The sequence below is a fragment of the Amphiprion ocellaris genome, chromosome 8, assembly GCF_022539595.1.
Source record: "Amphiprion ocellaris isolate individual 3 ecotype Okinawa chromosome 8, ASM2253959v1, whole genome shotgun sequence".
Classification (NCBI taxonomy): domain Eukaryota; kingdom Metazoa; phylum Chordata; class Actinopteri; family Pomacentridae; genus Amphiprion; species Amphiprion ocellaris.
This window is the reverse complement of record NC_072773.1, coordinates 18,117,291-18,131,964: the sequence shown is the minus strand read 5'-3', so window position 1 is coordinate 18,131,964 and position 14,674 is coordinate 18,117,291. Positions and strand designations below refer to the sequence as shown.

At 40.2% G+C, this 14,674-nt stretch overlaps 2 protein-coding genes across 3 annotated transcripts in view; one reads left to right on the top strand and one right to left on the bottom strand.

Annotated features, from left to right (window-relative positions):
- Positions 1-3,279, top strand: part of ada (adenosine deaminase) — a 22,433-nt gene extending 19,154 nt beyond the window's left edge. The window contains exons 8-11 of the mRNA XM_023260940.3: positions 513-614; positions 976-1,043; positions 1,143-1,272; positions 2,243-3,279. Coding sequence (XP_023116708.2) covers positions 513-614; positions 976-1,043; positions 1,143-1,272; positions 2,243-2,347 — 405 coding nt within the window. The 3' untranslated portion in view covers positions 2,348-3,279. The remainder of the gene's footprint in view (positions 1-512; positions 615-975; positions 1,044-1,142; positions 1,273-2,242) is intronic.
- Positions 3,280-3,730: 451 nt separating this feature from the next.
- Positions 3,731-14,674, bottom strand: part of pkig (protein kinase (cAMP-dependent, catalytic) inhibitor gamma) — a 29,049-nt gene continuing 18,105 nt past the window's right edge. Inside the window, exons 1-3 of one of the 2 annotated variants that reach the window (XM_023260937.3) lie at positions 13,506-13,661; positions 5,832-6,013; positions 3,731-4,431 (exon numbers count right to left, since the gene is read on the bottom strand). In XM_023260937.3, coding sequence (XP_023116705.1) covers positions 4,349-4,431; positions 5,832-5,985 — 237 coding nt within the window. In that variant the 5' untranslated portion in view covers positions 5,986-6,013; positions 13,506-13,661 and the 3' untranslated portion in view covers positions 3,731-4,348. Of the gene's footprint in view, positions 4,432-5,831; positions 6,014-13,505; positions 13,662-14,674 lie in introns of those variants that run through there. The other variant, XM_023260935.3, reaches the window with a different exon arrangement.

The following is a 14,674-nucleotide window of genomic DNA, read 5'->3' as shown; positions in this document are numbered from 1 at the left end:
TGAAACATGTGAGCGCTTAATGGTCCTTTAATGTGTGTAAACAAAGCAATGAACTTGTGTACCGATGATAGAAATGAGGGCAGAGATCCAACCACAACAAGAACAGAGTTTTATGTTTGTTGTTCTCCAGTTGACGGTTGGTGAAAGAACAAATTGGGAGTGCCTCGAAACTAATTATTTCAACACAGGGTAATTGTTATCCACACCCAAAGAAGTACACAAACACAAATATATGTGCATTTATAGTGATTATATTTTGATGTCCGTCTCAACTGCTGTCTCAGACGTCTTTATTGTGAAACCACGGTATGTTTCACTGCACGGTGGCAGCCAAATGCAGTGGCCACTCTCTAAGCAACCCATCCTTCAAAGTGACAGTTCAGCTATGCAACAACAGTTGAATGTGTCTCTAGAAATAGCCCACAGACTCTGCTGACATATGGAAGGCTGGAGATTTTTTAGTAGTTTGTAACCTTTTGCATTTACATCATGACCCCTGTCTGATATTTTAGGCGGTAGAAGTGCTGAAAGCAGAACGTGTTGGACACGGTTACAGAACCCTAGAAGACCAAGACCTGTACAAGGAACTGCTGGCTCAAAACATGCACTTTGAGGTAACGAACCTTCCAAAGTTAACATTATTTTCTTCGGAAAGCTAAATCACCAAGATTAATAGTTTGCTGTTGTATTTTAAGTACAAATATGCAGAAATGTGCCTGTTTTCTCTTTTGCTATGAGTGCTTTGCCCTGCTCAGCTTGACGCACTGCTAATAATCATCACAGATTGGAAATGGGATTGCTCTATTAGTCAGCTGTAGTGACACAGTGGATGTGCACGTAAAAAAATAAAAATAAACGCCTACTCAAGGAACAGTACTACACTGACCCCTTGTGGAGACTTTAATACCACCACTGGAAGAAGGAAGGCTGCAGTAATTCGATTACTCAGTGCTGCCTTTGTTGTCCTGTTTGCAGGTGTGTCCTATTTCCAGTAAGCTGACAGGTGCCTGCGACCCAGACTTCACCAAACACCCTGTCATCACGTGAGCATCTCTTACTCTACATGCTACTTCAGTAATCGCGTTTCGTCAGACTAGATTGAATCGCGTATTCATTTTTGTTTTATGGTTTCCTTTGTGCAGGTTCAGGAAGGACAAGGCCAACTACTCCCTGAATACAGATGACCCTCTGATCTTCAACTCATCCATCCACCTCGACTACAGCACCGCTCACAAATACATGGGCTTCACTGAGGAGGAATTCAAACGACTGGTGAGATCAAACACATGAATAACTATAGCAGTAGTTCACAGGAGGAAACCATTTGCATATGGTTTGAAAGGATAGCATGGGGTGTGGATGCCCTGTGCATGGCATTATCTTTCTCAGTCACTAATTAAAGCAGGAACAAAAGCTCACATAAAGAAATATCCCTCTGCACACTGAAGATTCAGCCTCATTTAATTACAGCTCTGAATGCATTTTTTAAAAAAATGTATGAATTCACATCCAAGTTCCATCAGGTTTGCATATGGAATGAGTTTGCAAAAGGTCATTAAAGGAATAGTTTGACATTTTGATTTGCTTTTCGCCAGAAGTTAGACAAAAAGATCGATACTCCTTTACTCTGTGCTGTAAATATGAAGCTACAGCCAGGAAACAGCTAGTCTGGCTCTGTGCAAAGGCAACAAATGTCACCTATAAAGCTGCCTATATGTTGTTTGTTTAACCAAACAGTAACAAAAAGCACATTGTGGTTTTGTGGGAGGTTATTTGCCAGATTGTTCCCTAACTAGAAGCTGTGAGTTTTTAAGAGTGAGGCTGACAGGAGAGCAGCAGTACCAATCTGTTTTCTCCTGTTTCCATCCTTGATTTTAACCTAAGTTCACATCTGGCGCAGAGGTGTAAATTATGAATCCCTTTTCTGATTTGAAGCCTTTTGTTCACTTGAGTTCAAAGACTGACTGTGGCACCGCAGTTTGTTCACCAGCAGCATTCAGCACTGTTTCACTGTCTTCAGTTTGTTATTACGTTTGAGCTGTTTCTGTTTGGTTTAAAACGAGCCAAAACACACTCTGGTAATACCTTAGTAGACTGAGTCACTGAATGTAGACAGTCTTCACTGCCCATTTTCAACTAACCCTTGGCTACAAAGTATGAAAGCCCCCACATTACTGAACTAGTCTTTCTAAGTGAACTCTGCTTGGAAATATGATCTTTGTTGACCTCTTGTGTCTTACAGAACATCAATTCTGCTAAGTCGTGCTTCCTACCCGATGATGAGAAGGAAGAGCTCCTCCACAGACTGTACGAGGCCTACGGGATGTTACAGAGCACCGCCTTTTAAGAGAGCAGAACACCAGAGGAGAAAAAGTGACTTAACCCAGGAACAAATCACTCTGATCCCTTAACCTCCTCACCTGACACAATGGAATGTGTTTTTACTTCATTGTAACCCGACATAAAGCCTACAGAATAATATATCAGGTGTTTGGCTACTAGTATATGGCTTCTCCTCATCTACCTGTACATCATCATCAGCTTGTCTTTTGTCGACATTTCATCTAAGCGCTTACATAGTTTTCATGTGTTAGTTTAAGGTGCTGTTTCAGAGGAAGTCACGGCCCTCTGCAAGGTGCAAAAAACAGAGCGATGCAAGCGTTTTGTATTGCAGATTCTGTCTATATCAAAACTCTGGACACTTTCTTTTTCTTGTGTTTACATCCTTTTCTAATACAGGGAATCAGGGAAGCTGTAAATGCACAATTACTCAACATTTTGTCAGCCTGAAAAGAAAGGAGAAATGAGGTTATCTGTTGTTCACTTCTGTCTTTGCTAAAACATTGCAGTGGTGTGTTAGGATAAAAAACAGTGAATGATGGCTGAACGGTGTACAGGCTAAACACTTACTACCTTTGGGAAAATATAGTTTACTATGATATCTGTTGTTCATTTGAAGGGTGAAGTAATGTGATCCACTGTCACAAACATGTAATTTTTGCCTTCCACATCTAAAACTGCAGGATACATCAGGTGAAAACAGCTCAATACCAAAAGTTTAGTCTTATATGTGAACACTAGGTGGTGCACTACTCTCACCTAGATGGATAAACCACCTAATGTGGTTTTGCATTTGATAAATACTCGGTTCTTTTGATGTATATATTTATTTAAAGTGTCTTTTTCTTTTCACAAATTTTAAAAAAGCACTTCCATTTGTAACATTTATGACACTTTTAAAAACATCTTTGACTATAATAAAGGCTATAATGAAATGTTTCTGCATGTCGGACTATTCCTTTATCTCTAAAAATAGATATTCTTCCAAGGCAGCCCCTTCATTACAATAAAATAGGCTCAGTGTAGACGGTAAACCAGCTTTTCATGTAATTACTTATGAAGAGAAAACGAGCTTCAGCCTTGCGCTGAAAAGGATTGCTAAGACTCCACACAGCTTTGCAGATAAACGAATGTTTTTGTTGTCTAAAGAGATAAATGGGAACACGAGCCATGCTAGGTAGAGATGTAAACACTGGCTCCTGTGGCCGTCCTAATGTACACAAAAGCTGCATTCACTAATATTTATGGTTCTGGGGAAACTCATTGCTGAACTCATTAATCCTGGTTGGCTGGGATTCACAGCTCCTACTGTGGCTGTGGATCAAAGGTTCAACCTGCAAAATGCCTCGTGTGAAAAGTTCATCATCCTTGAGAACAGAAAACACAAATGTTACAGTAATTCATAAGTATTTTATTACACAAAGAAAATTGCTATCACAAAGTTATCACTGAACATTTAGCAATAAATATGAAGTCCGTACACAACAGTAAGATGGAGACTATGTTGGTTACTATAAAAAGAAAAGACTTGACGATGAAACTGAACAAGAGGGTCACAAACACACACACACACACACACATACGTAGAAAGAAAATGACAAACAGATGATTATGAATATGCCCTCCGTGACACAGTTCCATTTTAGGCTGGAGCAATGTTTCGAGTGTTATAAATGAATTCTGTTTAGCTCAGTCCATCTTCAAATCCAAAGTTTCTGTGCTTTCTTGTCTCGTCTGAAATTTAAACGCCAAACAGACTATGAAGCAAAAGAGCAGCATCTCAGTTGTCAGTTCTACTCTGCTCTGCTCCCCATGTTACAATCTCTTTCAAAAAAAAGGCGTACATTTGGGGCCGCTGAAGCTCCAAACAGGCCGGCAGTGAGCGAAAGTGTCCTCATGTCCATTTAGGACAACCAATATACACCCTCTCTTTCCTTTCTCCATGTCTCTCCACTTTCACCTGCTTCCTCTCTACATTTCTGTGCCCCCCTTCGGTCAGTGGCTGAGTTTAGGATGGACCTCCGCCTCCCTGGGCGTCTTGGCTGGTGGAGCCCTCAGCCTCAGGGGCTGGGGAGGCCCCCGGGTCTCCTTCTGCAGGAAAACATGGGAATCAGTCAAATATAACATTTATGATCAAGATCAAAAGAGAACTGGCCTCCTTAACAGCAGGGAATACATCTGCTGTCAGAAAATATCATGAGAATCCTGAGGAAGGAACTACAACTTCCCACAGCAACAATGTCAGCATTATGAGAATATTTCCGAATATGACGCTTCTCACCAGACCAGCGTTAGTGGTTGGACTTATTGTGGTCAAACTGCTTATCGTGGCATGGGAGATCTGTCTGTAACTGAAAAGGAAGTCAGCAAGAACAACGACGTTACACACAATGGTCAGACTGAGGACGTCTGTCTTCTATTCAGGCTCAACAACTCAACACTGCTGAGAGAAGTGGAAGCGTAGACTCTGTGTCATTGTGCTGCTGTTATGACTCATTTAACACTGAGGCAACAACAATCAAACCTCACTGAGACCAAAGGCTGAGCAAAACCATGTGTTTAGGATATTGATATTTCGCTAGATCCAGGGTCAGCTTCTCAAAAGCAGACTTTTGCTATGGCTGAAGAGGATGAATTAGGACCTTATTTCACACTAGAAAACTTGACAGACTAGTTTTGGAAGAAATTGACAGTTAAACGTACATTTGACCTAGAAAAATTCTGTGAAGAAGAATAATACAGAAGGCTTGAGGTGGCATGAAATCTCGGCGTACGCACACATAGACCTGTATGACGTCCTCACTGCTGTACACTTCCAACAGGTCACTGAAGCAGCCTTTAAAAATTCTTTTCCTTCTCATTACCAGCTCTGCAACATTGTTTGTAAACCACAAATTGTGAGCCATGTTTTCCTCTTTTTATGCCATTTGTTGCCACTTGTCACTGACTGCAACCATGGTAACACAAGTCTTAGGTCTGAGCCACTGGATGCCGCACATTTTACGCCGATTTCTCTTCCCTCTTCTGTTATCTGTGCTATGGTTTCAAAATCCCCCTTTGCTACTGGAAACAGCAACTACCACTGGAAATGGCAAGTTTTGTCAAAGTATCACATCTTGCAAAAGGGCAGGCCTGCTTGGTTCAATTGTTTCGCACGTGTTCCACCAAAACAGTTCTCCCATCACTATTTTGCAGGGGCACCATCATTGCATCCTGGGGCTGAGGATGGCTTGGGCCTGGGGCCACCAAAATTTTAAAACCATATTCCCTGTGAAACTTGTCTTTTCACGAGAAGCTAAGCTCCATGCAGCCCTGCAGTTCACATGCTGCCTGTAACACACAGTCCAAAATGAAGAGTGGCCTATCACTGATAAGTCCAAAATCTCTTTATGAAACTGGCCATTGTTTAGTTTACAGTGCGCACCAATGCATATGTATCTTCCATGTTTTTACACTGCATAGCACCTGCAATCTGAAGTGTCTTTACTGACCTGCAGCCTTCAGGTCCATCTCTGCCAGGTCTTTGGTGAGTTCACTGGTGCTGGCCACTTCTGTCCCCTCCCCTGAGATGTCGGGCACTGCGTTCCTGCGGCCTGTGCGATCACAGTTGATGAAGTCTGAGTACGACGTCTCCACGTCCATCATCTGTCCATGACCAGCGCTCTCATTACACCTGCCAGAGGGAGGAGGGGATGTCAGACGGCTGTGGAGGTGTTGCAAGAAGCAAATAAATCACCCTGCTGTCTCCTTTCAGTGGTGGTGGGGGGTGTTTCACTAGGTCCTGTGCATTTCTACCTCAGTAGAACCGAATAGGACACACAAAAATACTGCCTCGACTCTTAGAAATGACACAATGAAGCTTTATTTAAGAGGATCAGCAAAGAAGAGAAGTGTTCGCTTTAAAACCATTTCCACAACTGAAATGCCAACAGCTGAGAGTATTATTAAAAAGAAGAATGAAGGTGATAATAATTGCCATTTCTATTTTTGTACAGCGATTAATGGCACTACTGACATCTGTGCTAATTGGTCGTCCTCATTATATCAGAAAAAAAGGGCTCTCACTTGCATAGTCATACCCCTCACCTAGAGTCCATTCATCTGTCTTAAAGGTACTCACACAGCAAGGGTTGATCAAAAGAGTAAGGCGGGAGAGAGCGCTGATCAATGAAAGACGTTGAAACCATTCAAAAAAACAAGTAGAGGCAGGGCCAGAAAGAACCCCAGCAAAAACAAACAGAAAAAGAAAGAAAAAAAAGCAACTCGACCTCCCATTAGCTATTCTTTCCTTTTCTGTTTCCTGTTCTCAGTCCATATTTAACTGGGTCATGGATCCTGCCAACCACTAAAACACTATAGAGTTGGTAACTCCTCAGAGAGAGGAGGACAAAAAATAGTGCTCCAGAAAAGAAAAGAATCAAAAGACAAGGAAGTAGTAACAGAAAGCAGTCGTCTGATGCAAAGGAGAGGAGATGGAAGCCCAGAGACACTTTGTCAGACTACAAATGTCATCACAGCTGCTCCTCTCCTGCAGCTTTATTCCCTGAAGGTCCCCAAACAGACTCTCGCCGATGGCACAGACCTCGCTGCTGCAGCACAACTGACTGCTTCACAGCTACAGACCTATTCTCTATTAAAGCATGGAACACTTCAGCCACGCCTGAAAAGCTGCGCGGCTGAGCTATGAATCTTTAAGAAACACGAGGGAGAGTTGGAGTCCTGAAGGGAAAAAAGTAAAGTATGAGAGAGGAATTAAAAGGAGCTGGCAGACACGGCTACAACACGCTGACCTGGGGCCAGTCTGTTCCCAAACTCTCTCCCTCACATTCTTTTAGTATCATTCAAAAGCTCCCACAATTGTTTTCTTTCTCTTGTGTACAATATGCCAAAAAGGAAGCACCGTGGGTCATTCCCTGAGAGGTCAGCGGCCACCGCAGACGTAGGCGATGCTGTTTGGGAATGTGAAAGCAGCGGTGAAGGGCAGACTGTGAGCCCCTGTAGGTAACAGTGGTACTTCAGGAAATGCCACCGAGTTCTGGACTGCTGGCATTTTCCTGAGTGCTCCTCACAAACACAAGAGCCACTCTGTATTCCCGACTGCAGATGGAGGTGTGATACGCTGATAGATCGTCGTCTAGATAGCCAGGCTGCTCAGTCGTCATCCAGCCAAGTGACCGTGGGAGGCGGCTGTCTCACAGGTTCATAATTACACCTCAAGTACTACCTTTTCCACAACCCGGAACCCAAACAACTGAGCCTTTCACCAATCAGCAATTAGTGCTAAAGGCTTTAGGAAACATTCTGATCAATGCTGCAATTGGGATTTGAATTAAATTTGTTTTTGTGTAAGTTCTGTATTGGTGGTTTATGTAGTACTAAACAAGATGTGAGTGCACCAAACACTGTAAAATACAAGTGTTTTAACAGTTTTTAGCTGTAATATTTTTGACCAAATTAGTGTTATTTTACAGAGTTTCACAGCTTTGTTAAATTACAGATAATATTTCATAAAATCATGGGGAAAATATTTTTAATATATATTTCAACCATACAAACTGTTAAACTAGCAAAAGAAAAAAAGGTGCACATCCAAAATCTGTATTTTAATAAATGGTGATGATAGATTTTTTTTTTTTTACAATGTTTGGCCATAAAATTACAGTTTGTCATTGATTTAAATCAGTAAAAAATATATATATACCGGTATATATTATTTCACAGATATTTTCTGTTACTTGAAACACAATTTGTGTATATTAAGGATGATAAAACACTGAATAATATTTAAAGCTATTACATAGATTTTCCCTGTTGCGTTAAATTACAAATAATAGTTAATAAATTCACAAGAAAAAAAATTTAATTTACATTTTAACCATATAAACTTGGAATAAATTGGTTTAAAACAAAAGTCCACATCCAAAATCTGTCCTTTAATAGATGGTAATATTAGAATTTTAAAAAATTTGTTTGACCATAAAATTAAAGTGTTTTTATTGATTTAAATAAGAAAAAATATTATTTTTGCAGATATTTTCCATTACTTAAAAGACAAAATATGTATATCAATAATTTTTAAATGGTGAATAATTTTTAAGCTATTATGTTAGAGACTTCCCCTGTTTTGTTAAATTACTGATAATATCTAATAAAATCACTAAATAAAGTAATAATTTACATATTGACTGTAAAAAAAAAAAGGACAAAATTGTGAATAATGTCCCCTTAAAAAATAAATATATAGCTACAAATAGTAATTTGTTTTTTTACAGTGTGTGATCATAAAATTACATTGTTTTATAGATTTTAACTTTACAATATTTCACTATTTTATGGCGTATTTTTTCTAGGATCCTTGCTGCCAGATTTTTCCTTTTCCTATTTCAGATGTATTTTTTAACAGTGTAGATAATGTTTATTGTGGCATTACACCTATCAGCGGCAGCATTTCTGACAGGTGAAGTGAATAACATTGATCGTGTCATTACAATATGAAATTCTGTTGGAAGCCAACAGGTCAGCAGTGTTTTGGTGGCTCAGGGGAACCTACACAATGTTGGGCAGGTGGTTTTAATCTTGTGTCTGATCAGTGTACATTAGTGCTAAACTTGACATTTCTAGGTAGTATTTAAATTAAATTTGACAAAAGCTGCATATTGGGCCATTGACTGTATGCTACACTTATTGGTTCTGTTTAGAACTGAAATAATTAGTGGATCAATTTGGATGATAGGAAAATAATCAAGTATTTTAATAAGCAATCAAATTTTAAATGAAGCAAAAATGACAATTCTCAAAATTCCAGCTTCTCAATTTAATAGAGTGTATCGAATCTCCTTTGGTTAGAAAATACAAGACATTTTGCAAGATGAAGAAATGATCCATTTCAATAAAGTGACAAGTGATGATTTCATTTCCTGCTCTAATACTGTTGACAGCTGTGTAGCTGCTTCAGGCAACCTCAGCTTCTCAGGCTGAATCAAAGAGCTTCGTCACGACTCTGAATCTCGAATGTCTCAATTCGGAGCATTTTGAGTTTTGAGAATCAGTAACAGCTGTGGAGAATGGAGTTTCTTCTTCCACAATCTTCAACCAGGAAGCAGCAACATGCAGAGAGCATATTAACAAGACCAAATGACAAATTATTTGCGACAGCAGCAATCAATTTAACAGCAACACTTGCAGCAACAACAGCTAGGATCTACTGATATGGGTTTGTCAACAGCAGGTGCCAATATTGAGAGAGAGCATTGGTGGACACTAATCAACATACAATTTTGCACATAGTTATTAGACCACTGTGAACACCACATTCTCTGTCTTTCTTTGAGGTTCTTGGTGAAGCTTTACCATGTTTTCTACTGAGGGTTGTAATGTACAGCTGTTTAGCTGATTCTAAGTCAGTCAACAATGACTCGTTTGCTGTATCCCTCCTCTTTAAGCACAAAGACGGCTGCATCATGCTCGGCAGCTCGCAATTCTCTTTTATGCATTGTGATAATTTAGCTTAGATTATCTCTTGACTTTCCATATACAGTTTATGTACAACATAACAGTGACTAAAAAGATGTTATTGGCTAACTGGTGTGAATTCAGTCAGTTTCAATACATCATATTTTTAAACAGAATGTATTGCACTTATTGGATTATTATAAGAATATTTTCATATCTTTTAGAGGATGCTGTAATTATTAACCACTATAATAAAATTCAAACAACAGCAGCTGTCTTAATTATGTGCAAAGCTGCATAATGACAATATTACGTTGGCGATTTTTGTTTTACTGCATCAAATAAAATACAAGTATTGAATAAAAAGAAAAAAATTGACACAAAATGGCAGCACTTACAATGCACTTAAGATTTATCTACAGATAAATGGTCTTGTAAATGTACTTATGTCTGATATGGTGGTAAGTGTAGGGTCACTTCCATGCTGTGCTGCTGTTTATGGATTCTTCTTAGCTCATGTACACCATAGAAGATGATCCATTAGCTGCGGTAGTTAGTCAGGCCCCAGTAGCTGCAATGGACCAAACAGAGCCTCCAGCTAGCCGTTCTACTGGTAATGAGACCATGCGGATTATCTCAAAAAGGCGATTAATCAGCCGACAGATTAATGGGTCTATCAGTAATTACAGTTGATGAAGTCAAAAGTCGCCAATTCACTGTAAACTTCCACTTGTCACTGCTATGTAAGACACTGCACACAGTGTGTGAATTAAAGGAAATATACTTATTTGCTTTCTTGCCAGGAAAGCAGCTGGCTAGTTCAGTTTAGCGAAAAGGCAGGGCAAAGCAGCTTGCATGGTTCCATTCAAAAGCAAGAAGCCAAGAAGCAGCTTGGATCACAACCTCCCCATCAATTGCTAATAGTTGATTTTACACTTTGGAGTCTGTAGAGATGAAACAAATAAAGTATAACGTTTCAAGTAATGAGCTTTTGAGGATTTGTGTGGCAGATGTTGTGACCTTTGAATAGAGCCAAGTCAGTTTCCCTCAGTTTCTATTCTTTGCACAAAACCAAACAAGGTACAAATGTTGTCACCTAATTCTCTTCTAAAAACTCAGACACATATCTCCTAAAAAAGTCTCATTATACTCGCTATACTTGTTGCTTTTACCGGAGGTTCTATCATCAAACAAAAAGCACCGAATGCATCTCCAGTGCAGCAATGACTGACTTCATGTGCTTTCTTCTGTTTGCCTTTTTCTTCTCCACCGGCCCAGTTGTTACTTATGGGAGTCTCATCTAATTGCCATTTGTTTGTTTAATTAGTCGGCTTGCCTGCACATGTGGATCAGATCCTACCATGAGATCATTAACAGGTTTCCATGGAGGGATGATGATGTTCTGCCTTCTGCTCTCGGCCACGTGTTTTCTCTCCTCCCTGTCTGGCCGCCTGGTCTCAGCTGTGCTCGAAGCACTTTAATGGCGCTGCATTCTGAAATCACTTTATCTCTGATATCCACACAGCTAACTGGGATGATGAACTTGTTTTTGTAGCGCTGCCTCGACTGACTGAAGCAGTGGAGACTGCGGCTGCTGATGTTGTTGTTCACCTGCTGGTGATTTGTGTAATGCAAATTGATATGTAAAGTCTTAAAGACACAGGGAATCTGTTAAAGATACCTGTGACGTTATGTACAAAAAAAAAACCAACTACAGGTTTTTGGTGATTGTGTGGAGTAAGAGAATAATCATGCTCTTTATTTAGGTCTGCCTCTAGCAGGTATATCCATTTTTTTTAATTAGTTTTTCAGTTACTTTTGAAATAAGTTGTTTAGTTTGTGAGAAAATCGCAAAAAAAAAAATATCAAAAAACATCTGTCACAATTACCCAAAGCCAAATGTGTGGCTTTAATTTGCTTGTTCTGCCTATCCTACAAAGCAGACTCATCCTACAAAGACATAAAACAGCAAAAAGAAGCAAATCTCCACATTTAAAGCTGTAAACAGCAACTGTTTGGCATTTTTACTTGATAAATGATTCAAATGTTTCATAAATTAGCAAACTTGCACCTTAATTTCCTGTCATTTGACTGATCAGTCATCAAAGGCAGTCCTGCACGCAAACAGAGTACATTCATGTCCTTTTAAAGACACACTCTACAGTACATGTAAGAAGTTGACCTCTTACACAGATTTTTACCCTGAAATGTCAAAAGAACCACGTTCCAGAAATTATGACTTATAGCAGCTCTCAAAGTGCACGTCCTAGTTAAATAAAAAGGCGCCTTTATGTGACGAGCCAGAGAGTGCATGCAGAGGGAAACTTGACACAGCTGCAGCTGGAAACACTGCCACCATACAAATGTCACAGGTGTGTATTTTCACTCCAGACAATAACAACTCAATCCTCAAAAGGGAAATCGCTGCCGCTCAGCTCATGAGCTGAACTCAGCTTAGCCTCCTTCCCTCCCTGCTCTGTGCTTTATGTGTCAACTGTTTCCCATGTGAGGAATCTCTGTGAAGAGTTATTTCAGGAAAACATCCTTCTTCAAATTCTGATAATTCCTCTACTTTGGATACACAAGCAGCACTACAAATCACTGTGAATGTGCTGCAATGGAAGCTAAGCAAAAGTGCAGCGAGGTTCGGTTCATGGCAGGTTTGAACATGAACAGCGACCACACTGGGCGAGGTGACATGTAACAGGAGAGGTTTTGGCATGGAGATATTAGGAACAAAAGCCTTTGAGATCACTGAGGGAATATGAGTCAGCACAGCTACTTACACCGGGCCCATTAGAGAGGCAGGCTCACTACTTTCCCACCGGAGCCTTTTAAGCCTGATTTGTGTGTAATAAACTCGCATTATCTGCAATAAAGCACACAAAGACTGGCTTCTTTGCTGATTTTGACGTCCATTAGGGCCGTCTACCCGACCAGTTTCAAGTCTGTCAACTAATTTTGCATCGTTTCTTGACAAGGCCAAAACTCTCCATGTGAATGAGGGTCATGTGCCTCTCGTGGCAACTCAAATTTTCCACTGGCCTTTTATACATTGGTCTGTAAAATGTACAAAATTTGGAGCTGTTTGGTATTTCAGTTTGTTGAAAAATCATTAGTAGCTGTTTATAATTGTCATTTTTAAAGCAACAATAGCAAGCATTTGCTGGGTTAAGCTTTTCAGTTTGATGATTTGATGCTGTTATTTGCTGTACATGACAATAAAATGATTACCGTTGGGTTTTGGACTGTTAGTTGGTCATGTGAAGGCATTTTTGTTTTTACTAAATCCTTAATTTTAACAGAAAACAGGACTACTCTGGTAAGCAATCATTAGATAATAACAGAACAGATAATATATCATTAGTTCCCCTACAGTCTGGGTCTTCAAATGTCTTCTTTTGTCTGACTAACAATCCAAAACTAAAAGATATTCAGCTTATAATGATATAAAGCAGAACAAAAGTAAATCTTTCCATCGGGGAATCTAGAACTGTTTGGATATGGCAATTCATTTTCTGCCATCAGTTATTTGAATTTTTTAGCTATAATTAAAAAAAAAATGACAGACATGCTCCTCATCTTTAAATGAAAGTGCTATACATTTGTATCAGCTTTCAGTAGAAAACACAGCAACTCTTACAACCATTACAGCTCTCGTGGTCAAGCGATGCATCAAATATAAAGCAGAAGTTAACAACAAACTATCTTACCAAAGTATTCAGAGTTGCTTCATCTGCTCTCGGGTGCCTACCAGCAGACACAAACTGCTTCAGACAAATTCATCCTTATCCATTCAGCCTCCAGTACTAAGTGTTACACATTAAGAGCACCATAACAGTGGTGCGCCTCAGCTCTTTGCCCTCCTGCTCGCTGCCTCTCAGCCTCTCAGCCGCAGTCAAATGTGGTCTGGGCACTGTCTGTTCACATGATGTCAGCAGCTGCTTGCTTGACAGCGAGCCCATTTCAAACACAAGGGAGCTGTATTTCCTCGTCGGGATCAGCATTGTTGTTCTTCCCCGGTCTTCCTCTCATAAATAAATAAAAAGCCCTGTCCATTCACCTCTGGTGTATATATTTGCCCCCATATCCTTCCTCTTCTTTTGGGACCCGGGCTGGGTGCAAAGGCCTAATTTCCCCCGGTGAAGTGAATATTGCAACTTTGCAAATAGCTTGCTTCTGCTCTTCAGCAGTCAGCCATTTACGGAAGCAGCGTGAAAAACTTTACCCTGCTGGAAAGACAAGCAGACACAAATCTCCACAACTCAAAAGAGGTTTCCAGCAGCCCTGCTTCTTTCCTCTCTCTCACTGGCACTTTAAAGTCTCATGCTCACTATTAAGTCACAGTAGAAGTCTCCATCTTCCCTGTCAGGCATGCAGAATTATCGCTGATAACACTGGATACTCAATGCAATTTTCCATCTCCTTTTCGCCGAGCGGAGATACCGAGAATGATCACTGCCACTCTCACATAATTGCCATCCTAAATGAACGTGCTGAGCTCCTGCGCCTGAAGGCATTATGAATCAGCCGAGGAACAGGAGATAAGAAGCCTGACCAACGCTATTAGCATCAGCTACTGTGGAAAAGTCTTGAGTGAACTAATGAATAAAACAAAAGGAGCCAGGCAAGGCTGCTTCTTCAGAAAGCTCCAGCCAAGTCAAAAATCAATCTACCTTGGACAGATTATCTCGGCAGGCATACAGACGAACAGCAAAGTTGTGGCTCCCCACTTGACAGCTCTGAGCACTTCAGAGATCAATTCTCAGCATTTGCCTCTCAGGAGAAATCAGTGCTGGAGAAAAACATACATATGAACTGCTTCGAGACATTAAAAAACAGAACTATATCCACTCCCACACTGACAGCTGGCAAGTTCAGC